We start from the raw sequence: 26,147 nt of genomic DNA on the forward strand, positions 1-26,147 counted from the left end.
GCTCCTCCCGGCCACACCAACTTCCCCCAGGCACTTACCCCTCCGCCCCTCCTGCCCTCCCCACAGTGACTCCTGTCCTGAGAATGTCCTGCCCTGGCATAAAGGCCCCGGGTGTCCAGGAGCTGCTGTCAGTCAGGAGGCCACGCGGTCCAAGATGGGCTCTTCACGAGCATCCCAGATAGGGTGTGTGGGAGGGCGAGGGGTGCTGGCTTTGCTGCTGGCTGGTCTCCTCCTGCAAGGTAGGAGGTTGGGGCCCTGGGAGTGGGGAGAGTGGGGAGAGGAGGGAGATTCAGGCGCGCAGACAACCGGTCAGGGAAGGCTGGAGGGATGAGAGTCCAGGAGAGGACTCAGAGAGGGGAGATTTGGGGGAGGGCTGGGGCTCTGGAACCTGAGGCTTGAGTCTAGAGGCTGCTCCTCACTGCCTTGGCACCTCAGGCAAGCTACTTAAACTTTCTGAGCCTCCCTTTCCGAAAGTTAAAAAATGAGCTTAATGTTAACACCTCGCTCTAGGTTCTCTGAGTCTCTAATTAAGTAATGCATGTGACACTGCTGTGGAAATTCTAGACGGTTATATGTTGATGGATATTGTTGTAATTATATTATTATTGGGGTGCTAGAAGATGAAGATTGGATATTTAGTAGTCATAATTGCTACCATTCATAGAGGCCCTTTTATATGCCAGGCACTATTAGCACTATATTTATTTTTAATTTTTTAACCATGCTGCGAGGCCTGTGGGATTCTAATTCCCTGACCAGGGATCAAACCCGTGCCCCCTGCGTTGGGAGCACAGCAGTCTTAACCAGTGGACTGAGAGGGAAGTTGCATGTACTAGCACTTTAAGTACATTAGCTTTTTTAATCAGTAGAAGAACTGTGTGAGAGATTTGTTATTCCCACTCTGCAAAGGAGGACACAGAGGTTGGAGAGCTGAGGAAACTGGCTCAAGATTACAAATTAGAAGGCAGTTAAGCCGGGCTCCAAACCCCAGGCTGGGTAACTCTGGGGTCTCTGCTGGGTGACCACAGCTGTGTGGCATGGGGGAGCAGGGGAGGATAGTAGGGTGCTGGCTGATTGGTGCAGCAGGGTGGAGGGGGCTGCGGGCAGAGCCGGGGGTTGGTGTGAAGGAGGACGTGTTGAATTTCTTTTTTAGGAGAGAATGGGGACTGCACAAATTGTGGAGACCTGGTTTTTGGTGGGGGTTGAAGGGGGAGTAATAAATCATGGGGGTTGAGGGAGGAGTAAATAAATCATGAATAACGTCTGTTTTTGTAAAGCAGTTTCTAATAGATGATCACATCCAGTGGTCACAGTAACGCTATGAGGAAGGCAGGGCCAATCTGGCCTCTCCAAATATATAAGCTGAAGCACATGGCTCTTGGGACTGGAGGGGGTCGAGGAGGGGAGCAAATGAAGGATGGGGGGAGGGTAAGCCGGGGTGAGGAACAAAGGGTCAGTTCCGGAAAGACAGTCGGATGTGGGTCTGGGGGCAGGCAGGCCCGCGGTACTGATGGAGGTCAGAGGCCTGGGGAGGGTTTCATTCCGTGTCCCTGGGCTGGGCTCGGGTGCAGTGTCCTGTTGCTGCGTGGGTACCAGCAGATTCTGAAGCAACAGCGCATGGCCCCGTGTCTGGCCCCTGCCCAGGCTTGCTGGCATGGCATGCTGAGATGGGAAGCAGGGTTTCTCTCCTGCACCCGAGCCTGGCCTTTTGAGGGAAGCGGGTGACCGAACCATGGTCCCCGCGTGTCCTGCCCTTTACTGCAGTCCCTCTGTCTTTCTCCTGTTCCTCTTTCCCCGTTTCCCTGCTTCCTTTCCCTGTTTCCCTGCTTCCTTTCCCCTGTTTCCCCTGTTTCTCAGCGTCCCTTTGGCTATTTCCCCTTGTTTCTCAGTCCTCCGTCATCTGTCTTTCTTCTCCTTCTGTTTGGTCCCGAGATCTCTCCCACCTCTCAGAGCCTCACTCTCCCCCATTCTCTGTCTCTCTGGTGTTCTGTTTTTTAGACCTATTCGCTCCTGCCACTTCTTCATTCCCTCTCATCTTCCTCTGAGGCCTCCCGTTTTGGAGTCTCATATTCTTTTTCTCTGGTTGATCTCCAGCTTCCCTCCTGCCTCTTCTCCCGGAATAAGCTGCCATCTCATTTTCCTTCAGCTGTGAAAGCCACTTCTCTCTACCTTTTCCACCCCAGACTCTCTCCCTGGGCTCATCTTGGGAGAGATCAGAGTGTCAGATGCCTGAGGTGGGCCTGGGAGGGGAGGGAGAAAGCCCAGTCTCTCTGGCCCTTACTAACCACTGCTTTCCTCACCAGGGACCTTGGCCAAGAGCATCGGGACCTTCTTAGACCCCTGCAAGGACCCCACACGTATTACCTCCCCCAATGACCCCTGTCTCCTGGGGAAGGGGGGCTCCAGCAGCTCCAGTGGTGGTTCCAGTGGCAGCTCCAGTGGTGGTTCCAGTGGCAGCTCTGGTGGTGGTTCCAGTGGAAGCTCCAGTGGCTCCAGTGGCAGTTCCAGCAGTTCCAGTGGTGTTTCCAGTGGCTTGAGTGGTCACCCCAGTGGTGGTTCCAGTGGAAGCTCCAGTGGCTCCAGTGGCAGTTCCAGCAGTTCCAGTGGTGTTTCCAGTGGCTTGAGTGGTCACCCCAGTGGTGGTTCCAGTGGCAGCTCCAGTGGCTCCAGTGGTGTTTCCAGTGGCTTGAGTGGTCGCCCCAGTGGTGGTTACAGTGGCAGCTCCAGTGGTGTCTCCAGCAGTGCCTCCGGCAGTGGCTCCACCGGATCCATTGTTGCCCATGGTGGTTCTTCTGGATCTTCGTTATTTAAGCCAGGAACAGGGTATTCCCAGATAAGCTACTCCTCTGGATCAGGCTCTTCTCTACAAGGTGCATCGAGCTCCCTCCCGTCAGAAAGCATCAGCTCCCCGTCAGGAGGAGGCTTGAGCTCTTCTGGTTCCCAAACCTCCTGGTTGTCCAGCAGTGGGGGCCAGAAGGTCAGCTCCAAGCTGCGGCCCTGTGGTCCCGACATCCCTGACTCTCCCTGCAGCGGGGGACCCATCGTCTCACACTCTGGCTCCTACATCTCCAACTCCCACTCTGTGTCTGGGGGTCAGAGGCCAGTAGTGGTGGTGGTGGAGCAGCATGGCTCTGGTGGCCCTGGTGGCCCCGGAGTGGGTCAAAGGGTCCCCTGCCTCAACGGAGGCCCTCCAGGAAAGCCCTGCCCCCCCATCACCTCTGTGGACCAATATGGCAGCTACGAGGTGGTGGGTGGCTCCTCCAACAGCTATCTGGTCCCAGGCATGACCTACAGTGGGGGCAAAATCTACCCGGTGGGCTACTTCACCAAAGAGGGCCCCATCAAAGGCTCTCCAGGGGTGCCCTCCTTTGCTGCTGGGCCCCCCATCTCTGAGGGCAAGTACTTCTCTGGCAACCCCATCATCCCCAGCCACAGCTCTTCTAGCTCCAATATCTACCAATCCGGAGCTTCCTCGACTGTGGTGTTCCAGCCAGTGGGCTCTGGTGGGGTCCAGCCCTGTGTGGTCGGCTCCTCGGGCTCTAAGGGGCCCTGCTCCCTCTCCAGCTCTGGAGTCTCCAGCAGTTCCAGCATTTCCAGCAGTTCTAGTTCATCCTTCCATCCCTGTGGTGGTGTTTCTCAGGGGCCCTGCTCCCCACCAGGCACTGGCTCCCTCAGCGGCAGCTCTAGCTCCCTATCTGGTGGCAAAATCATCCTTCAGCCCTGTGGCAGCAAGTCCAGCGCTCCTGGTCACCCTTGTATTTCTGTTTCCTCCTCGACACTGAGTGGGGGTCCAAATGGCTCTCCCCAACCTGACCCCTCAGCTGGTGCCAAGCCCTGTGGTCCCGGCAACTCTGGAAAGACCCCTTGTCGCTCCATCCGGGACATCCTAGCCCAGGTGAAGCCTCTGGGGCCCCAGCTAGCTGACCCTGAAGTTTTCCTACCCCAGGGAGATCTACCTAACAGTTCTTAAAGCAGATTTTGCCTCCAGGCGTGTGCAGGCATACACACACACACACACACACACACACACACACACACACACACACACATTCCATCTCTCAAGTGGGAGAAGTTCAGGGGTAGTCCAGGCATGGGGTAGCTCAATTTCCCTCCTCCTTCCCAAAAGAGCTGCCCCTACTTCCCCCATCACCCCAGAGTGGCAGACTCTCCCTTATCACCTCTTCTTTTTTCACCTCCCCAAACTGTAGGCTCCAAATCCCTTTCCTCATTCTCTCTCCTTCTACTGCAGGGCCCCACCCCCTGCCAGATTCCCATTCCCCAGAATTTCCTCTGCCATTTCTTTGAGATGGTATAGTCTACTGGCTACCCCTACCCATTCAGATTCTTAACTGGGAACCCCCCGAAATCTCCTAGAGTAACTGTGATGCCCGGATAAGTCATCCCCTCACCACCCTCATCCCTGCTTTGCCAAATAAAGCACAAACCAAACGATTATTTGAAAACAATGACCATTTTTCACTGATCTCATTCCACCATCTGGTCAACCAGCGAGATATGCTATTGGGTTCTCACACTCCCAGTTCCACTCCCGCCCTCCATTATAGAGCTCACCACGCCCTTTGTGAGTTCCCAAACACTCCTCCTTGTCTCTCAGACTCCATCTCGGTCCAGCACTCAGATGCTTCGCACCCTGTGTTGGGGAGATACCAGGCTCTCTGCAGAGACTGGGACAGCCTCCCTGCTCTCACTGGGTCCAGCACAGATGTTTCAATAAATTGTGAGAACTAGATTAGACTCTTCGCCTTCTTGGTGTCCAGGGTCTCCTCTTAGGACCTGGGTGATGCTCTCCTCTGCCTCTAAAGGTCCTGTGTCCCCCACTTTCGTTTGTAAATTGGCCCTGGTGTTTCTTACATCTTACATCTCCTCCCACAAAGGAGGAAAACAATAAATATTTATTGAACCGAAAGCAGGAGGTCAAGCAACCTTGGTCTCCCAGATCTTTCCTCCCACGTCTCTTCTCTCACACTCCCCAGGAAATCCATTCTCTCCACTGCCCATTCACCCGGGGGTCCTCCCCTCTCCTTACGAAGAGCCCTAATGATTCCCTTCCCGCCCCACACCCGGCTCCTTCTCCTCTACCTTTAGTTGGCCTCATCTTTCAGACGCCATCCTCTCTGGGTGTCCTGAGCATCGATTTCCTGGGTTTCTGGGACACCTGGAGCCTTGGGAAGGCTGGAACACAACAGCCCAGACCAGATTCCTGGGGACTGAGTAGGAGCCCAGGCGGGTGCTGTTTTGGGAGCCGTGGGTGGAGAGAGTAAAAGACGGAGAGTGCGGCAGCACGCAGGGTGTGCAGCCCAGCACGGTGACTCACTGGCGTACGGTGACAGGCCCCAGCCGGGGTAGAACACGGCCAGCAGTGTCCTTTCCGCCTTCACTCTCTTGCTGCCTCTGCTGTGGGTCTACAGTGAGAGCTGGAGAGGTGAGAGGGGAGCGCTACAGTGGGAAGGAGAGGTGGCCTCCCCCAGAGAACACCAAGATTGTGGAGAATGTACCGAGGGCCACGTGACTATGTCCTGGAGACAGCAGGGGAGACGCCAAGGCCGAGGCAGCTCTCACACCCCAAGGAAGGGACAGTGAACTGTGCTTATCCCTACAGGAAGGGCCTCAACCCGAAGCACAGGGCACCTCCCAGAGCCTCTGCTTGGCTGCAAAGGAACTGACCCCTGCCCTAGGAGCCACTTCATTCTCTCCTGTTGGGATGGTATTCAGTTCAGTTCAGTCGCTCAGTCATGTCCGACTCTTTGTGACCCCGTGGATTGCAGCACACCAGGCCTCCCTGTCCATCACCAACTCCTGGAGTTTACTCAAACTCATGTCCATTGAGTTGGGGATGGTGTTAGCTGGCCCCCAATTTAGGACTGTTGTTGAGATTCCTGAACCAGCAGAAATATGTCATATTGATTAGAAATGACCTGGAGCAGTGAGCCAACCTGCAGGCTTGACTGAAGACAGAGGAGGGCTCCAGAAGAGTCCTGTCTGTGTTATCACTGTGGAGTTGCCCTTGGTTACTATTACCTGGACTGCAGCCGACGACAGGAGTCAAGACCCTTGACCACCACTGTGGGAGGGCTGCAGCCTCTGACCTGGACCTCTGGTTTCTGGTGTGATCCAGGTCAAAACGTTTTGTAAAACTGATGGATGTCACCCCAAAAGGCTGCTGTCCTGTACCCACTGGCCAGATCTGCATCTTTTCTTTTTTTTTTTTAAATTTTTATTGGAGTATAGTTCCTAGTTTAAAAAAATTAAGCATTATTAATATTTACATTAGGCTATTCAGGTTTGGGGCTTCCCTGGTGGCTCAGTGGTAAAGAATCCTTCTGAAAAGGCAGGAGCCTCAAGTTCAATGCCTGGAAGATCAGAAAGATACCCTGGAGAAGGAAGTGGCAACCCACTCCAGTATTCTTCTCTGGAGAATTCCGTGGACAGAGGAGCCTGATGGGCTACAGTCCATGGGGTCACAGAGTCAGACACTATTTAGTGGCTAAACAACAACAAATAGTTGACTTACAATGCTGTCCACTGACCAGATCTGGAAAGAAGTTCTTCCAGGAGTCAGCCAGCAGGGCCTGGGGATGAGGATGAAATGGTAAAGTCTAGCAGTTAATATTTTGGAGAAGGCAATGGCATCCCACTCCAGTACTCTTGCCTGGAAAATCTCATGGACGGAGGAGCCTGGTGGGCTGTAGTCGATGGGGTCGCGAAATGGTAAAGTCTAGCAGCTAATATTTAGACTTCCTGCAACAAGGGAAGCCTAGTCTGGGTGTGTCCTGGAAGCAAGCAATAGAGTAACAAAGGCATTTAGACACTTTTTATTGTAAAAATATCAAGCAGCTTTAAGAGTAGACAAAATAGTTAATGAACCCCTGTATTCTCATCACTCAGCCTTAACAATGATCAACTCCTGGTTACTTGACAAGAGCATATCAATGCCCTCCTCCTGCTTAGCGGGAAATATCTGTTCTCTTGCTGTCTCTTTCTCACTGTATCTCTTGTATTCTGTGGACATATTTGACCATCTGAGGTAGGCAGAATGGTGCCCTCCCCATCATCTAAGATGTCCATGTCCTGATGCCTGAAAACTAGAGTATGTGAGGTTACATAGCAAAGGGAAATTGTTTGCAGGTGGAATTAAGGTTGTTAGTCAGATGACCTTAAAATAGGAAGATTATCTGGGATTACTTGGGTGGGCCCGATGTAATCATAAGGATTTTTAAAGAGGGAAGAAGAGGAGGTCAGACTGACGCAGTATGAGACGATCCTGCTACTCCTGGCTTTGAACATGGAGGAAGTGGACCACGAGCCAAGGAGCCCGGGTGGCCTCTAGGAGCTGGAAGATGCAGGGAAATGGATTCTCCCCTGGGGGCCTCCAGAAAGGCTCTACCTGGACTTCTGATCTTCACAATTGTAAGATAGTAAATTTGTGTTGTAAGACATTCAGTTTGTGGTTACTTGTTATAGTAGCCGTAGGAAGCCAATATACCACCATCTTTTAAGGATGGGAACCAGGTCTATTTCCCATGACACAGGGTCTTATCTAGGAGCAGCCCCTCAGATGGGGGCCACTTCTGTACCGCAGAAGCTCCTGCAGTTCGAGGTCACGATGATGGAGCTTTGGGGATACATGAGAAAGTGCTGGAAGGCATAATCTGGATCCCAAACAGAAAGAGAATCAAGTGTTTCTATTGCTAAGAAGTGAAGAGATGGAGACCCCAAGGGTGAAGGTCCTCATGTGCTTGGCATAGGGAACCAGGAAGAGTAGGGCTGGCAACCAGCGATGAGCCGCAAGCCAGAACACCTGGATTCGGAAGGGGTGGGGAGCTTGAGGAAAAGAGCAGGGTGGGAACACCTAGCTTCCCTGGGTCATTCAAGTGGCACCTGTTGCCACAGAATGAATTAGAAATGAGGGTGGAATGTGGGGATTTATTGTCTCCATAACCACTGGCTCAGCCTGTTTTTGGTGTCCCCCACCCCACTGACAGGATAAAGGGCTGGATGTCTAGGGGCTGAGGGAGACGCAGAGCAAGATGCAGGGCTGCGTGGTGGGGAAGCGGGCTCCCCTGGGGCTGCTCCTGGTCTGTCTTCATCTCCCAGGTAGAGAGGCTGTGCCACTTCTTGGACAGGAGCAGACTGGGGGGCCTCAGGGGAGCTGGGATTGAGGGAAGGGGTAAAGGTGGGAGGCTGTACACTTGGGTCCCTGAGGAGGTAAGAGCTGGCTCAGGGAAAGTGAAGGGACTTGAAACAAAGGGGCTCAGGGAATCAGGGAGGGGAGGGCATTGGGACCAAACATCTGGTCCACTGGCTGCCTCCTCTTCCCCTTCCCCCTCCCCCAGGCCTCCTTGCCCGGAGCATCGGTGTGATGGAGGAGAAAGTTCCTCGAGACTTGGGGATCAGCTTGCCTCTGCTGGGACCATCTCCCTTGACCGGCCCCTCCAATGCCGAGCATCCTCAGCCCAAACCAGCCCCTGGGCCTAATGATTTGGCCAGGGCTGCTCTGAAGCCCAATCCTTCTCCACCGCATGGCTCTCAACCTGTAGGAGGTCCTGGAGTGCAGGGGTGGCCCCGCTCTGGGGGGCTGCTCTCCATGGACTCCTGGCCCTCGGAAGACCCTTGGCCGATGCTGGCAGCTGCAGTCGAGGACCACGTCGGGGAAGTGCTGCCCGGAGAACTGTCTTACCTTTCTAGGGTGGCTGCCCTCCCCATGGGCAGCAGGCCTTGGCCTGCAGGGCCCTCTGCACACCCCGGAGACCCCTCACCTGAGTCCTCACTCTTCCACCGGGACTCTGAGTCTAGACGGCCATTCCGTCCTAATGTGCTGGGCTCCCTGGGAGACATCCTTGCCCGATCCCCACTCTGGGCTCTCATCAACAGAATAAGACGGCCACTTCTGCCTGGTCACCCCTGGGGGACCCTGAATCCCAGTACATCCTGGGGAGGTGGAGGTCCTGGCAGTGGATGGGGAACAAGACCCATGCCATACCCTGTGGGAATCTGGGGTAACACTCATCAATACCCAAGTACTAGCTGGGGGAATATTCCTCTATACCCGGGTATTAATCAGTTTCCTCCCAGAATTCTCCGTCCTCCTGGCTCCTCTTGGAGCATCCCAGCTGGCTTCCCCAGTCCTCAAAACCCTGGGTCACAGTGGAGTTAGGAGGGTGACAGGGCGGGGAAAACCCGTTAGAAGTCAGAGGAGGAAGTCCGGCTCCCTCCCCTTGTGGCATGAGCTAAATCAAGACCCTATCAGTTGTTTTCTAGCATCATCCCCACTGTCACTGCCTCCCTGCTCTCCCTGCGCTGATCTCCAATAAAACACAGCACTTACTGAATCCACTCCTTCTCGGTGTCTTTGTTTCTGGGTGAAAACTGGAGTTTTGTCCATCCCCATTTTCTAGTCATCTCCATGTCCCCCCAGGGTCCTCCTGATGCTCTCTTCCCATCCCCATCCTTTGCAAGAGATCAAAGCCCAGGTGTCTGAGGGTAGGGCCTCCTGGTCTCACCTGGGCCAGGTGGGAGAGCTGGCTCCACTGTCCTGGACTCTGAAAGGGGGAGGAAGGGCAGCAGGACTAACTGGGATGGCACCTGTGGCAGGAGGGAAGGATGAGGTCCAAGTGGGGAGTGAATGCCCTTTCATTCAGAGACACAGAGGGTCAGAGAAAGTCATTTAGTCTGCATTTGTCTTTCTTCCCAGAAAGTCACGGTTCTTGGAAGTGAAGGAAGCACTGATCTCCTCCCTTACATGCATCACTTGGTACATTGTGCCCCAAAGAATCACGGGCTTAGGGCATTTGCTGAACAAAGGGCAGACCTCTATAGAAGAAGAAAGAAAGGGAGAAGGGACAGGAACAGAGAAACATGGAGCCAACAATCCCGCCTGTGGCTGCGTTTGATGCTTTTATCCCCACGTGATGACATGGCTTCTTCTTTTGGTCACACTGCCCTCCCTCTGGTTTTCCCAGGAGCTCTGCATCCTTGTACAGGAGTTGGAGTGTGGTGATGAAGGCTCACTCTAAGAAAGTGCAGAAGGAAGTTAACAGAAGTTGGTGGGGGTGATGAGATTTCTAGAAGCTGCAATCCCTGGTGTCCACCCATGTCTTCCCATCACTAACCACACGACCCTCTATCACGTCAACCTCTTCCCTCAATCCTTTCCCCACCCTGGACTCTCAGTTTCTCCCAGTGCTGGGGCAGGCGATTCTGGTTCTGATTTAAGCACCTGTCATTTCCACAAGCCCAAGTTCATTCTCTCGGGCTTGGTCTCATTTCTCTCTGTCCCTCCCTCTGGCTGCCTCCTTCTAAGCCACTTCTATTTGCACTTTTCTTTATTTTTTTGGTTACACCATGGCTTGACTGACCTTAGTTCCCCAATAAGAGATTGATTCCACACCCCTTGCATTGGAAGCACAGAGTCTTAACCACTGGACTGTTAGGGATTTTTAAACTCTGTGTCAGCACTCCCCTCCTCTGTTCCCACAAGCTCGGCCAGAAAGGGGCTTTGTTTGGTTCACCGAGGAACTGCCAGCACCATGGACAGCGTCTGGACCGAGGTCAGCGCTCAGCAAACACTGAGTCAACAGTCTCTCTGACTCCTGTTTTTTCTCTTCTTCCACTTTATTCCTGAGCCACAAGCCTGCAGGCAGACTCCTAGATGCTACCCGTCCAGTAGCATCTGGACTGCTACCGTGCCCTTCCCAGAGCCTCACTGACATCTCCCCAACAAAGCCCTTCTCAGTCTGGAATGCCCTGTACATTCCATTCTTTAACCTTCATTAACAACTCTGAGGAAGGTGTTGTAAGCAAGATAAAGCAACTGAGGCTCAGAGAGATTAAGCAATTTACACAAGGTGACACAGCTAGCATGTGACAGAGTCAGTGACTCAAACCAAATATTTCTTACTATCTGTCCAGGGAGTGTTCAGGTATAATATGCAATTAACAAAAACCCATCTAATTTTTATTGAGTACCTGCTATGTGCCAGACTCCGGATGAGATGCTTTCACAATACCCTCCAGCTAATCCCCAAAACAATTCCACTGGTTTGGCACTGCTGGCCCATTATACAGGTGGAGATACTGACGCCCAGATAGGGAAGTGAGCCAAGGCTGACAGGGTAACATAGAGCCGAGGAAGTGGACTTTGTCCACTACTCGGTGCTGATGGAGGGTCCTGGGTAGCTGTGGTCAGCTTTGTTGGACTGGTCTTTGCTTTAAGTTTGTTGCTATTTAAAATAGTGGGATTGGCCAGCAATCTGTGATATAATAAATGTCCTGAGGTTTGCAGTGAGAGCTGCTGCTCATGTACTGATTTGTATGCTTCTTGTTGTTGCTCAGTTGTTGAATCGTGTCTGGCTCTTTGCGACCCTGTGGACTGCAGCACCCCAGGTTTCCCTGTCCTTCCCCATTTCCCAGAGTTTGCTCAAACTCAAGTCCATTGAGTCGGTGAGGCCATTCAACCATCTCATCCTCTGTCATCCCCTTCTCCTCCTGCCTTCAATCTTTCCCAGCATCAGGGTCTTTTCCAATGAATCAGTTCTTTGCGTCAGGTAGCCAAAGTATTGAAGTTTCAGCTTCAGCATCAGTCCTTCCAGTGAATATTCAGGGTTGATTTCCTTTAGGATTGACTGGTTTGATCTCCTTATAGTCCAAGGGACTCTCAAGAGTCTTCTCCAGCATCACAGTTCAAAAGCATCAATTCTTCGGCACTCAGTCTTCTTTATGGTCCAACTCTTATACACATACATGCCTACTAGAAAAACCATAGCTTTGACTATATGGATTTTTGTCAGGAAAGTGATGTCTCTGCTTTTTAATATGCTGTCTAGGTTTGTCAGAGCTTTACTTCCCTGAATTACAAGGCAGAGTCTTAACCACTGGACCACCAGGCAAGTTCCATTATGCTTCTATTAGTGGTTAACTGGTGGAAGTGGTGCCTGGAGTAAAGTCATTTCTTCTGCCCCAGGAGGGAAGGTCCCATAGTAGAGTGTGCTTGTCTGGAAGCTGGAAGATGAGGTTCCCCTTCCATGTGCCTGGACAGCTCTCTCAGCTGTGTCAGTTTAGCTGATCAGTTGCCTCTGCAGACCTTGGTTTGCTCATCTGTAAAATGGGATGAAAGCAGATGTCCAATCTACTTCACAAGGTTGTTATGAAGTTTAAGATAATAATAAAGTATATTAGAGACTGGAAAATGGAGCATTTGTGAAGATTAGAATGCAAGATGTTGTCTCAGTTCAGGAGGTCCTGCTGGCATCACAGAGAAGGCAGTGTCTATAGTTGACATCACAATTGATTGTTGGGTGTGGTGTGATGCTTCCCCCTGGGAATTACACCCAAGAGAATTATCCCAAGATCAAGAAAGGAGAGTTGGCTTCTACTTGAACTAGTTCATTCCTTGAACTGTTCTCTTAGATGTTTTTCACTTATGCACTTTCTGGTGGTCGTAATAATGGCATTGATTTATCACATATATACCATGAACAAAACCTGTTACAGGGTCATCTTACTTCTCACAACAATTCTAGGATGCACTTACTCTGATTATTTATATTTTACAGGAGAAGAAACTGAGGCTCAGGAAGGTTAGGTAATTTACCAAAGGTCACAGCCAGTGACGGGGAAACTTAGGTATGGTACCATTTGGAAATAGCAAGCAAAGGCGGGCAAACTGCACAGAGCAGGTGAAAGCGGGATTCTCCAGCTCCCATGGCTTAATCACCACCTGGAATCCTTCCTTCGACAAGTTCATCTTCACCCACTTTCATGTCATCTGAAGACCAGCAGCCAGGCTAGTAGTTTTCTCTCTCCCTCAAGACCAAATGTCTCCTGTGTTCCTCTCATTCCACTGGAAAGATGTCCCATATTGCTTACTTATACCTCTTTATTTCTTTCTTCCTACCTCCCTTCCTTCCTTTCCATTTTTTGGGTACTTCCAGGATCTTAGTTCCCCGACCAGGGATTGAATCTGCGCCCTTGGCAGTGAAAGTGCTGAGTCCTAAGCACTGGACCCCCTGGGAACTCCCTCTACCCCTTTCTAGGTTGGCTTTCCCCTTTTGCTGTCAGGAAACTGGTGAACACATCCAGAAGACACTCTTATGAACCCAGATTGTCACACCTGACAGTGAGCACACCAGCCCTCGGGAAGACTGGCCACATGCCAGGGTTTCTAGTTCTGTCCACTCACAGAATATCCTGGTCAAGGAGGTCTGTACAGGGACTTCCCCGGTGGTCCAGTGGCTAAGACTCCGGGCTCCCAATCCAGAGGGCCGGGGTTTGATCCCTTGTCGGGGATCTAGATACCACGTGCCACAACTAAGAGTTTGTATGCTGCTAAAGATCCTGCAGGCCACAGCCAAGATTGCAGATCCAGTGTGCTGCAACTAAGACAAGTTTCAGCCAAATAAATAAATATTAAAAAACCCACAACTCACTCTAACCTCTAGGAAAAAAAAAAGGATTTCTCTGAGTGGAGATGGGACTGATGGAGAGTAAATATGAATGAGCCAAGGGGGAGAGTTTGAAAATGGAGAAGCTTCAGTCATATGAAAAATGGATGCAGAAAAGGGCTTCAGATTTGTGGGCTGCTGACTCCAGCTGGACAAGTCACCTGGAGAGGAAATGACTCCTCAGATGCCTCCTCGGGGCCTGGCACAGTACACGTTTCATGCACAGGGAGGTGCTTTTGTTTAATTATTAAATTTGTTTCCTGTTTGTGCCCTTCTTTCTCACAGGGGGATCCTCATGGCCTCTGGCCTGGGTGGTTCCGGCCATCTCCTGATCAGCCTCTTACACACAGGCCTTGTCTCCTCCAGCTCATCCTAAGTCAGCTGGAGCTGGGGAGGGCAGAGAACCAGGAGGTATGGTTTAAAAGGTATAGGCTTTCAGACTTACAAGATGAAAAGAGTTACGTGATGGATGGTGATGATGGCTCCATAACAATGCAAATGTTTTTAATATTACTGAACTGTACACTTAAAATGGTTAAGATGGTGTATTTTATGTTATGTGTATTTTATAATAGTAAAACTTTGAAAAAGTCAGCTCTAGTCAGGCCACTCCCCTGTTCAAGTATCAGCCAGCTGCAGAGCCCAGAACCTGCACCGAAGGTCATCACCATGTAGCCAACTGCCCCTCTGACTTCCTCTGTTCCTCACCCTCATTCCTGGCCCTGCTCTCTGCCAGGGCAGACACTACTGGAGGAACCCAGAGAGGCTTTAGAACTGATGAATGCATGTAAGCAAGCCAACACCTAGCTCCCTGCCCTGCACACCCACCCAGAGCCCAGCCTTCAAGCCCCTGGCCATTCTGTACCCTTACTCCTGTCATCCACCCCTCTTCTCAGTGAAAATGTGGAAAGAAAAAAAAAAAAAAAGAGAGACATACAGCTAGATCTCTTTCAAGTAGTATATTCATGGAGAAAGTTCTGTCAGGATGTTATTCAGCGGTTACTCCCTGCTAGTGGAAGCTAGTAACCACAGGCACTGTTTGAACTTTTTCAAGGAGCAAATACATACAACACTAGTTTTACAATGAAAACAAACAAACCAAACCAACAAACAGGCCAACCCATCTGTAAATGACTCCTGGTTCAAGAAGTCTTTCCTGACCCCTCACTGAACTCTCCTGCCTTTTGCCTTTTTTGTGACATTGAATCATCTATGGTTATGACTGCTGTAACTAATGGGCCAGGTATTAAACTCTCCAAACCTCAGCTTCCTAATCTGTATAAGGGGGATAGTCAGTTCCCATGTGATAGAATTGTTGAGATGACTCAAACAAATAACTGCTTGTTAAATGCTGACCCTATCTGCCAGAATAAGAACTTAATAAATCTTTGGTTGCTTTTACTATTTTTTAAAAAAAATTGATTTATTTACTTTTATTTTTTGGCTGTGCTGGGTCTTTGTTGCTGCGCGTAGGCTTTCTAAATTTGCAGCGAGCATGGACTACTTTTCATTGCAGCGCTCAGGCTTCTCATTGCGGTGACTCTTGTTATGGAGCGCAGGCTCAGCAGCTGTGGCTCATGGGCTTAGCTGCTCCACAGCATGTGGGATCCAACCAGAACAGGGATTAAACCTGTGTCCCCTGCATTGGCAGATGGATTCTTAACCACTGGACCACCGGGGAAGTCCTGCTCTTACTATTATTATAATTTATTCTAATTCCAAACAACCTTCCAATGTAGGCATTATCAACATTATAAATGATGAAAATAAGGCTCAGAGAGGTCTGGTAACTTGCCTAAACTCACACAGCTAATAAAGGGCTTCCTTTACTAGTTAGATGGAAGTTCATCACCCATGAGTGAAAGTTGTAGCAAATTTGCACAATACATGAGGGACACCATCTGGGGAAGGAATTGTAGAGGTGCTAAGGAAGTTTAGGAATAACTAAATCCAAACAAAGAAAACATGCCTGGCTGGAGACTATAACTCAGGAAGAAAAAATTGATTTCAGGGTACTGGACTCTATTTGAAGAAAAAAATGTGGCTGCAGAAAAGGGTGAACTTCACGGGATCCAGGAAAGGGAGACCCAGGGGATATGAGTTGTGAGTTGTTTAATTGCTCCCTGTAGGGAGACAGGCTTGTTCTGGCCATGAACATTCTTTCTGTTGTAACCTACTGTTAACCACACCAAATGGCTGTGATGTCAAGTGTATAATAGCACTGAACTAATTCATGCTCTACGTATCAAAAGATGGGTGGAGAGAACTTCTTATGTCAGTTTGATAAAGAGTTCATGATTACACTAGAATCCCTTGATGGGTTAAGCTGGACCTACAGCAGAGGCACATGGAATGCGTTATTCTGAGAGACTCTGCCTAAACATGGTACCACCAGCCATCACAGGGACACTGGAAGAAATAAATAAATCCTGTGAAACTTGTATTCATGATAAAGATGTGGCCGGGATTTTGTTCACTTTATCCCACCATTTCTATGGGGACCTCCTTATCCCAGGAAAAGGAATAGCTCTGCATCTCCTGAGAAACTCTGGTCTCTTTTTAGTTTACAGACGTTGAGTGCCAGGTAATGGCTGTGTTTCCCTGGCTGCTAGAGAGCTCAGTTACAAATCTGTAGTTTTCCTTCCAGCATGATGTTTATATTAACCTTACTCTTGGTTTTATCTCATTTTTCTAACTCTTCATTTCCCTGGTTGTAATTTTTATTGTTTAAGCTATTTTAGATTATGTTTAAAACAAGGCCCTCCTCCAGGGGAAATCTTCCTGACCCAGGGATTGAACCTTCGTCTCCTGCAGCTCCTACATTGCAGGCAGATTCTTTACTGTTGAGCTACTGGGGAAGCCCTGTTTAAAACCAGGCTGGTATAAGTGAATACCATGGTTATTCCAGGACTGGGATCTACTGTAACCTGCATGAAATGTTTCCAAAGAACCCACCTCTCTTGACTCTGATTTCTTGGTCACCAAATAATATTCTGATTGGGTGGAGAGAACTTCTTATGTCAGTTTGATGAAGAATTCATAATACACTAGAATGTCTTGATGGGTTAAGCTGGACCAACAGCAGAGGCACATGGATTGCATCATCTTTCCCCTTCTAGGAATCTTCCTACTAAGAGGTCGGCATGCTGGATAGTGGGCAAAAGTATTCCATCTCAGGAGTTACCTGGTTTCTAAACTAGAGATTCAGCAATATCTTGGGTGTGTCCCAGTTTCTCTTTGGGTGTGGGGATTGTTCTAGAGCTCAGAAGGGAGATTCCTGGGCAAAATCACAGTACAACCAGTTCTCTTACTTCATTTTATATGAGGTAAACCCCTCTGTGATGCTTTCCAGGGGAAGACAGAGGAAGGAACCAGCATTAAGGATTGACGGAAAGTACTAGGCAGCTTACTGTGTGAACACATTCATTTTGGTACTAGTAGCTGCTGACCTGGGACAGGTTAGAGCAGCTAAGGCTTCATTTATAAAATGGAGATAATAAAGTCGCTTCCCAATTTGCAGCTTCCCAGGTGGCGCTAGTGGAAAAGAATCCGTCTGCCAATTGCAGGAGACGCAGGTTAGATCCCTGAATTGGGAAGATCCCCTGGAGGAGGAAATCGCTACTGACTCCAGTATCCTTGCCCGGGAAAATCCCATGGATAGAGGAGCCTGGTGGGCTACTGTCCATGGGGTTGCAAAGAGTCGGACACGACTGAGCACGTGAGCACCCAACTTGTATAGATGAAATAAGACGACTCGTGTAAATCACTCAGCATAGCTGCTACAACTATTGCCATTTCTATCGCTGCCAAAACTACAACCATCAGTGATGCTCACTACAATTCTACCAGTTAGGTTGAGTGAAGCGCAAGTCGCTCAGCCGTGTTGGACTCTTTGCGACCCCATGGACTATACAGTCCATGGAATTCTCTAGCCAAAATACCGGGGTGGGTAGCTTTTCCCTTCGCCAGGATATCTTCCCAACCCAGGATCGAACCCAGGTCTGCCTCATTGCAGCCGGATTCTTACCAGGTAGGTTAAGATGACTCATATTTTGAAGGCGGGACGGGAGTAATGCGCGTTCCTGTCACTCCGCAGGCTGCCACTAGAGGGCAGGCTGAGGTAGGGCGTGCGGGAAGGAGCAAGGCTTATGGTTAGCTCTGTAAGCAGGAACAAGCGGCAACAATGGGGAATAGAAGCAAACAATCAGCTCTTATTGAATAAGTGTGAGCCCCAGGGTTTTAAAAGTACTAGCCAGGGCTCTGTCTCTTTCTCCCCGTCCCTCTGCTCCTGAAGTCTGTCTGTCCGTCTCAAGGTCTCAGGTGGTCTTGGCTTCTTTTCGGATGACTCAGCTCATAGTGACACCTAAATCCACCCCCTCTCATTCATTCTTCTCTGCATACTCTCTGGGACCTAAGGACTTGGTCTCTTTTACCCTCAGATTTCTTTCGCTCCAATAAATAAATGAGAGACAGGATACCGAATCCCCACTCTGGGGCAACTCTGGTTTCTCCTGTAGGCAGAGCGACAGCAAATAACATGCGGCATAGCGTCCTGCAGAGCCTTACATCCACAAACTCACTCGATTCCACCACCATAATTCTGGTGACGACCCCCGTAGAGCCTTGTCCCATCCTGCCTTCCACCCACACGCTCCAAGCCCCATGGGCAGTCCATACGCATAAGCTTCTGATAATAGGGCGAGTGTGGGGAAGGCCTCATGCCCTTCCGGGTGCAAGATAGGCAACATCGAGATTTAAGGAGTTACTGCTAGTGTATTCTAAGCACAATTCTAAATGCACCAATAGTTGCTCTTTCAGTCCTGGATTCTACTGGTAAAAAATTCTGTGAATGCACGCAGTTTCACTGCTAAATGTCTCAGGCAACAGAAGGCATCACAGATTCTTCGGACCCACTGAGGAAGCCCCAGGCTGTCCATTTAGCAAGAGGACATTTCACGAGGGGACTCGGGCTCAAGTGGATTCTGGCCAGTTTGGTCCCCAGACTCCTAACACTGGAGCCCAGTGAGCATCCAGTACAGGAAGTTTGGTTCTGTGAGCAGCACAGGGAAAGGGCCTTTTTCTGTTTCCAGGAGGAACAGCTATTCTTTTGTGTGGCTTGTGAAGATCACACACAGCACAAAGGCCAGTGGGACCTGAGAAGGAAGACGCTGGGCCTCACGAGGAAGCTAAACCCTTTTACCGTTAAACCAGGTACAAACCCCGGGGTGACTGGCTATATTACTGGCTTATGTGCTAGTGCAGAAAAATAAACGGCTCTATTCTCTAGACACAATTCTAGATGCAGTAACCGTTGCTCTTTCAGTCCCGAATTCTATTGGTAAAACTTTCTGTGAACACACACTATTTCACTTCTAAATGTTTCAGGCAACAGAAGGCATCACAGCCTCTCTATCTGCAGAATCTAGAACCCTGAGTGTTGCTCTGAGATTTCACACACCCTTCAAAATCCCCTTCAGATTTCTGAATGTGAAGCAAACGTGATTGGACATGAAGTTGTACAAATAAAAATGTTCACGATAAATAAGGCTTTCCTTGAGGTTGGCTCTATTATTTGGGCAAATAAAAACTATGTTATTTCTAGAAAAATGAAACCAGATATATTCGTCAGCTTTGTGTCTACTGAAAGGCAGAAATCTGACTCAGGCTTGTCAAAGGGTGAGTCATTGTCTTACTGAACAAACTAAAGAAAAGCCAAGGAGCAAGTGAATCTCAGGTACAACTAGAACCAAGGGCTTGAATGCAACTAAGACTCCCCACCTCTTGTTTTCTCTTGTCTCCCACAGGGGAGCTGTATGACTCCTCCCTGGGAGAATGAAGGCTCTATCCTGCTTAAGTTAAGGCTACTAATGTCTACCACATTGATACAAAGTGGGAAAAGCTATTTTCCTAAACATAATCTTCATCATTCTCTACTTATTTCTTGGGATCCATATATTGGAACCTTTGGCAAATAGGCCCTAAGTTTTCCTACCAACAGTAAGACTCTATTCCTAATCTCTTGTTGCTTCAATTGCCTGGGAAACCAAGGAGGTATTAACCTTGAGTTGTACAGGTTCCATTTCTTTTAGTTTCTTCTCTTCACTCTCAGCACCTGACTCTCTCCTTCGTCTACTACGCCCGCTGGCTCACTCTGCAAACCATCCTCTCAGCCTGCAGATCACCTGCTGTGCCTGGATGCAGGCTCTTGATGGCATCAGCGAGTCTGAGAAGCCACGACAATCCTGAGAGCCAAGGAACACTTTTCTGTAGGATTCCAAATCCACGAATTAGAGAGTAGAGGCTTTCCCCCTCTCTTCCAGGAGGTGGCGCCAGAGGACAGGTTTCGCCTTCACTCACTTGCGTTCCCTGCCTGTGAGAGTTGGCACTTTTTCCACCCCTGCACCTCAGTCCCCGGTCAAGGGTGTGGCCCCTCATTGCTTCTTGTGACTCCAGAGTCTTTGGTTCCTTGTTGAAGCCAGTGGCGCTGGCGTCGCTGCCTGGTAAACCAGGATAGTAGGTCCTTCGCTTGTGTCGGGGATCCTCTGACCCATAGAGGGAATGGGGGAATGCAGGCGGCTGTGATGGTGCAGGTACCTCTGCCATGTCCTGTGTTGTTAGGTTCTCCTCCGCTGCTGTGAGTTGGGGGTGGAGAGGCCGAAGTCATGGGCATCTCAGTGGCTGGTGGGTTGGGGCCCCAGGACCCACTTCTGTGGCTGCCTCTTTACCTGGGGCTCTGGGCACCGCTGAGGCTGGAAGGCTGGATTCCCGGGTCACCTTGCTGTTACTGCTGGAGGTTCCGGGGCTTCCGGCTCCGTCGCCGCAGCTGGAGAACTGGATCGTGGGCTGCGCTCCTGCCCTTCCCTCGGTTCCGCCTCCTCTCTGTGTCCCTGTCCACCCACCTTTACGCACACTGTGCGGGATTCTCCGCATCCTGGGGTGTTGCGCAGAGGCACCTCTGTTTTGTTGTGCGTGTTTACCGGTTGTGGATGGAAGGCGAGAGACAGAGGCAGCTTTTCGCTCCTCCTTCTCCTCAGGTTCCAGTTTTATGTCCAGAATCTGCTGATCCTGTTTAGCCGGAGGCCTGGCTCAGCTGGAGCCTATGGGGCTCTGGGGAGCCTCCCTGACCTGTGACTCCCAAAGTCCTAGGTCAACATCAAGGCCAGGAGTTAGATTTGGGTCCAGGACTGCAGGGCTTTTAATGTCAGGTTGGGAGGTAATCCTTACACTGGAGATATCTGGCTGCCTTTTCTTTTTATTGTACATCTTCCTGCTGCTGCTCAAGTGCTGGAACTTTTTCTCTCTAAGTGGAGGCGCTCAGACCTCAGTGGCCTCACCCTGCCCTCTCCAGATGCCACTTCCTGGGTCAGCTCAGTCTCACACCTCCTGAGAGGCTGTTCTCACCTCTATCTTCTTCCTCAATCTCCACTGTCTCCCCACTCCCTGTTGTTAATGGTGAGCTTCTTTTTAAACTCAGAAAAGGACATAGGTGAGAAGTTCATCCTCCTCCTCCTGCACTCCCACCCCTGCACCTGCATCCTCACCTTCCACAGCGATGATGGTCGGTGCCCTCCCGTCTAAGGCCGCCCCTCAGCGTGGGCACAGGATCCGGCTCCATCCTCCCGTGTCATCAGTTTCCCACTCTACTGGCTCCTTCAGTCCTGCTGACAAACGTGCTGCAATTCCTTCCACTAAAAAAAAAAAAAAAAGTCCAACAAAACTAACTAAGTGTAACAAAGTCCTCCCACAAACATCCACCACTCCATGTCCAGTTTTCTTCCAACTACTGCTCCGTATCTAGGACTCTCCTTGCAGAAACAGTTCTCTCACCCACTGGGTTGCCTTTTTATTTTTATCTAATGAATATATGCACATAGTTTTCAAAAGTAAAACTCTTCTGTAAGACTTGATATCTAGACTGATGTCCCTAAGCTTCCATGTCACCCCATCTCTTGAATCTCAGAGACAGCTGTTTTAGTTCTTTTGGCTGATTCTCTGATTGGCATCTCAATGCCTCTAGCATGCCCCTTACCATACTCCTTCTCTGTTTTTCAGTTTTATGTATCATTTTTCATTCTGGTTCTTCTTTCACAGACCCCTCTCCTTCAGATATAACTAGAACTTTCTTTTCCCTGAAATAAATAATATTTTAGCTTTGTTGTACTTATTTTAACTCATTCCCACCTCTCCCCAGAGTCCTGTCTTCGTGAATATCTGTGAGCACATTTGCTGTTCCACCAACTTCATCTCTTTGCACAGACTCTTCTGCAACCCTCAGTTCTGCCCCATGGGGACAGGTTCCCTGCACATCTTGGGCAGGGCTGACATGCCGGATCTCCTCATCTCATCCTGGGCAGCCCTCTGCCTCTGGGTTCTGCTCCCCTGTGATCTCTTTATGTTTATCCAGTTAAGGAAAACAACACCAAAAGCTCAATATAATATAGACAAGGATTATCTCCAGTGATGGGCAGTTTTGAACAATTACAACCTTAAGGTGATAAAAAGCTCATAGCTCAGTGGGTAAAGAATCTGCCTGCAATGCAGGAAACCCGGATTCAATCCCTAAGTCGGGAAGATTCCCTGGAGAAGGAAATGGCAACCCACTCCAGTATTCTTGCTTGGAGAATCCCAGGGACGGAGGAGCCTGGTGGGCTGCCATCTATGGGGTCGCACAGAGTCAGATACGACTGAAGAGACTTAGCAGCAGCAGCAGCAGCCAGTATTCTTGCCTGGAGAATCTCATGGACAGAGGAGCCTGGCAGGCTACAGTCCATGGGATTGCAAGAGTTGGACACGACTTAGGGACTAAACCATGCCCACTTAATGTCTGAACACGCTAGTTGTTAAAATACATATTAATGAAATATTCTGTGCATGCTGCATTTTAAGACTCTAAGAGTTTTTATGTGAAGATTATTATTTAATATGTATCAGCCTATGAGTCACACAGTATCCTTTGGGGGAAGAGACTGAAAATTAAGAACATTCTAAATATGTACTATCCACTATGCTAGCTACTAGCCACATATGGCTATTTAAATTAAATAAAATTAAAATAAGCACAGACTTACAGATACAGAGAACAGATCTATAGTTGCCAAGGGGGAGGAGGGCTGGGGGAGGGATGGATTGGGTGTTTGGAGTTAGTAGATGCTAATTATTATCTATAGAATAAATAAACAACAAGGTCCGACTGTATGGCAGAGGGAACTATATTCAACAGCCTGTGATTAAATCATAATGGAAAAGAGTATAAATAATATATATATGTAAACTGAGTCACTTTGCTGTACAGCAGAAATTGATACAACATTGTTAACCAACCATAATTCAATAAAATAAAACATTTAAAAACTAATTAAATAAAATTAAAGTGCTCAGCCCAATGGCCATGTGTAGCTAGTGGCTACCTGCCTGGACAGCACAGATATAGAACAACTCCTTCATCACAGAATGTTTTGTTAGGCTGAACTGCTCTTCATGATTTGTGGGCCTCAAGCCAGATACATTAGATACATGGGAGATGGAAGGGCTAATATTATTTCCCTTAGACACTATGTCAGAGTTCTGTACGGGATATGAACACATATTAAGCTGGTGTGTAACAAAACCAAACCAGGTTATGAGTGGGTCTGGAGCCTTCAAGTACAAACTCTTCCCAGGTCCAAAGGAAACAACTGTCCCTCCACCTCCCTTCCCAGACTGAGGACACTCGCTTGCATCGCTTACTAGGGGCTGAGTTCTTGCCTAGAGAACTCAGGAGAGAGTTCTCCTCTCCTGAGGAGAGGAGGGCAGGACAGGGCTCTCAACTAAGTTTGGGAAGCAGTGAGTCCAGCTCAGAGGGAAGGAGTCTCTGAAATGAAGAGGCGGAAAGGCAGGGATCAGTTGGGAGACCCCCTGGCTGTGGAACCCTTGATGTCAGTGAGAACTTTTCATGAGATCCATGAAGTGAAACTACTTTTATAGCATCACTAAGATATTATTTGACTTTTCACTATGTTGAAATTTCCTTTGAGGTATAAGTAACAGTCATAGAGACTATGGCAGGATAAAAAATTAATGCACAGGAATCTCTTGCATTTCTATATACTAACAACAAAAGATCAGGAAGAGAGATTAAGGAAACAATCCCATTTACCACTGTAATAAAAAGAATAAAATACCAGGAATAAACCTACCTAAAGAGGTAAAAGATCTGTACTCAGAAAACTATAAGACACTGATGAGAGAAATAAAAAATAACACAGATGGAGAGATATACCATGCTCTTTGATTGGAAGAAGAATCTATATTGTGAAAATAAATATATTACACAAAGCAATTTGCAGACTCAATGCAATCCCTATCAAATTACCAATGACACTTTTCACGGAATTAAAACAAAAAAACTGTACAATTTGTATGGAAACACAAAAGACTCCAAATAGCCAAAGCAACGTTGGGAAAGAAAAATGGAGTTGGAGGAATCAGGTTCCATGACCTCAGACTATACTGCAAAGCTACAGTAATCTAAACAGTATGGTACTGGCACAAAACCAGAAATATAGACCAATGGAAATAGACAGAAAACCCAGAGATACACCCACACACCTATAGTCACCTAATTTATAACAAAGGGGGCAAGAATATACAATGGAGAAAAGATAGTCTCTTCAATAAGTGGTGCTGGGAAACCTGGACAGCTACATGTAAAAGAATGAAATTAGAACTCTCCTCGACACCACACACAAAAATAAACTGAAAATGGATTAAAGACCTAAATGTAAGGCCAGACACTATAAAACTCTTAGGGAAAACATAGGCAGAAAATCCTCTTTTTTTCTTAATATATATATTTTCTTGAAGTATAGTTGACTTATAATGTTTCAGGGGCACAGCAAGATGATTCAGTTATATAAATACACATATATTATTTTTCAGACTATTTTTTATTATAGTTTATTACAAGATATTGACTATAGGACACTCTTTGACATAAATCTCAGCAAGGTCTTTTTGATCCACCTCCAGTAGTAATGAAAATAAAAACAAAGATAGATGAATGGGACCTAATGAAACTTAAAAGCTTTTGCCCAGCAAAGGAAACAAGATGAAAAGATAACCCTAAGAATGGGAGAAAATGTTTGCAAATGAAGCAACTGATTAAGGATTAATCTCCAAAATATACAAACAGCTCATGTACCTCAATATCAAAAAAACAAACAACCCAAACTTTTTGTTTAAAGTGGACAGAAGACCTAAATAGACATTTCTCCAAAGACAAACATGGCCAACAAACACATGAAAAGATGTTCAACATCACTAATTATTCAGTTCAGTTCAGTTGCTCAGTTGTGTCCGACTCTTTGCGATGCTATGAATTGCAGCACGCCAGGCCTCCCTGTCCATCACCAACTCCTGGAGTTCACCCAAACTCATGTGCATTGAGTCGGTGATGCCATCCAGCCATCTCATCCTCTGTCATCCCCTTCTCCTGCCCTCAATCCCTCCCAGCATCAAGGTCTTTTCCAATGAGTCAACTCTTCCCATGGTGGCCAAAGTATTGGAGTTTCAGCCTCAGCATCAGTCCTTCCAATGAACACCCAGGACTAGTCTCCTTTAGGATGGACTGGTTGGATCTCCTTGCAGAAATGCAAATCAAAGCTACAATGAAGTATCACCTCACAATGATCAAAATAGCCATCATCAAAAAGTTTATGAACAATAAATGCTGGAGAGGGTGTGGAGAAAGGAAACTCTCCTGCACTGTTGGTGGGGATGTAAATTGATACAGCCACAATGGAGAACAGTGTGGAGGTTCCTTAAAAAACTAAAAATAGAGTTGCCATGTGCGTACTAAGTCGTTTCAGTTGTGTCCAACTCTTTGCAACCCTATGGACTGTAGCCCACCAGGTCCTCTTGTCCATGGAGATTCCCCAGACAAGAATACTGGAGTGGGTTGCCATGCCCTCCTCCAGGGGATCTTTCTGACCCAGGGATCGAACCTGTGTCTCTTAAACATCCTGCATTGGCAGGCGGGTTTTTTGTTGTTGTTTTTTAAACACTAGTGCCACCTGGGAAGCCCAGGACATATATTAAGTTAACCTCAAAAATGCATTTCAATATACATCGGGTGCAGAAAATTACTGTTTGATTCCACTTATATGAGGTACCTAGAATAGTCAAATTCATAGAGTTAGAAAGTACATTGGTAGATGCCAGGGGCTAGGGGGTGGAAAGGTGGAGAAGAGGAATGGGGAGTTACTATTTAATGGGGACAGAGCTTCAGTTTGGGAAGGTGAAAATTTCAGGAGATGGATAATGATGAGAGTAGCACAACAATGTGACTGTACCTAATGTCCCTGAACTGTGCAGTTAAATATGGTTACAATGGTATGTTTTACATTATGTGACTTCCGCCATAATAAAAAAAACACTTTAAAAAGTGGAGACTAGGATAGCAAACTGACATAGTAATTATTTTCACCACCACCTACATGCAGGAAAAAAAGCAGGTTTGCTTTAATAACTCCTGATTGACACATTACCAATTCTTATCTTTCCTTAATAAACCACAATGGTAAAAATATGAAAAATAATATATATATAAATGAATCACTTTGCTGTACAGCAGAAATCAACACAACATTGTAAATCAACTGTACTTCAGTAAAACAAAATTAAAATGTATAAAAATTCTTATTTTTCCTA

The 26,147-nt window shown here is 48.2% G+C and overlaps 2 protein-coding genes across 2 annotated transcripts; both read left to right on the top strand.

Annotated features, from left to right (window-relative positions):
* The first annotated feature begins 127 nt into the window (after positions 1-127).
* On the top strand, positions 128-4,748 carry CDSN (corneodesmosin). Its single transcript, XM_086369436.1, has 2 exons — positions 128-239; positions 2,304-4,748. Exons 1-2 carry the CDS (start codon positions 155-157, stop codon positions 3,968-3,970), a joined length of 1,752 nt encoding a protein of 583 aa, XP_086225562.1. The 5' UTR covers positions 128-154; the 3' UTR covers positions 3,971-4,748.
* Positions 4,749-7,968: 3,220 nt separating this feature from the next.
* Positions 7,969-9,350, top strand: C23H6orf15 (chromosome 23 C6orf15 homolog). The gene is made up of 2 exons (XM_086369462.1): positions 7,969-8,115; positions 8,355-9,350. The coding sequence occupies exons 1-2, from the start codon at positions 8,049-8,051 to the stop codon at positions 9,173-9,175; spliced, it is 888 nt and encodes a 295-aa protein (XP_086225588.1). The 5' UTR covers positions 7,969-8,048; the 3' UTR covers positions 9,176-9,350.
* The last annotated feature ends 16,797 nt before the right edge of the window (positions 9,351-26,147 follow it).

The sequence above is a fragment of the Bos grunniens genome, chromosome 23 (assembly GCF_055505025.1).
Source record: "Bos grunniens cultivar Pamir isolate PY7600 chromosome 23, Bosgru_T2T1.0, whole genome shotgun sequence".
NCBI lineage: Eukaryota > Metazoa > Chordata > Mammalia > Artiodactyla > Bovidae > Bos > Bos grunniens.

What these genes read in the sequence shown, in the direction of transcription:
- CDSN (XM_086369436.1), top strand. Translation starts at nt 155, where the DNA reads ATGGGCTCTTCACGAGCATCCCAGATAGGGTGTGTGGGAGGGCGAGGG. An exon ending in GGCTGGTCTCCTCCTGCAAG is followed by an intron (nt 240 to 2,303) that starts GTAGGAGGTTGG and finishes TTTCCTCACCAG; the next exon opens with GGACCTTGGCCAAGAGCATC.
- C23H6orf15 (XM_086369462.1), top strand. Translation starts at nt 8,049, where the DNA reads ATGCAGGGCTGCGTGGTGGGGAAGCGGGCTCCCCTGGGGCTGCTCCTG. An exon ending in GGTCTGTCTTCATCTCCCAG is followed by an intron (nt 8,116 to 8,354) that starts GTAGAGAGGCTG and finishes CCCCTCCCCCAG; the next exon opens with GCCTCCTTGCCCGGAGCATC.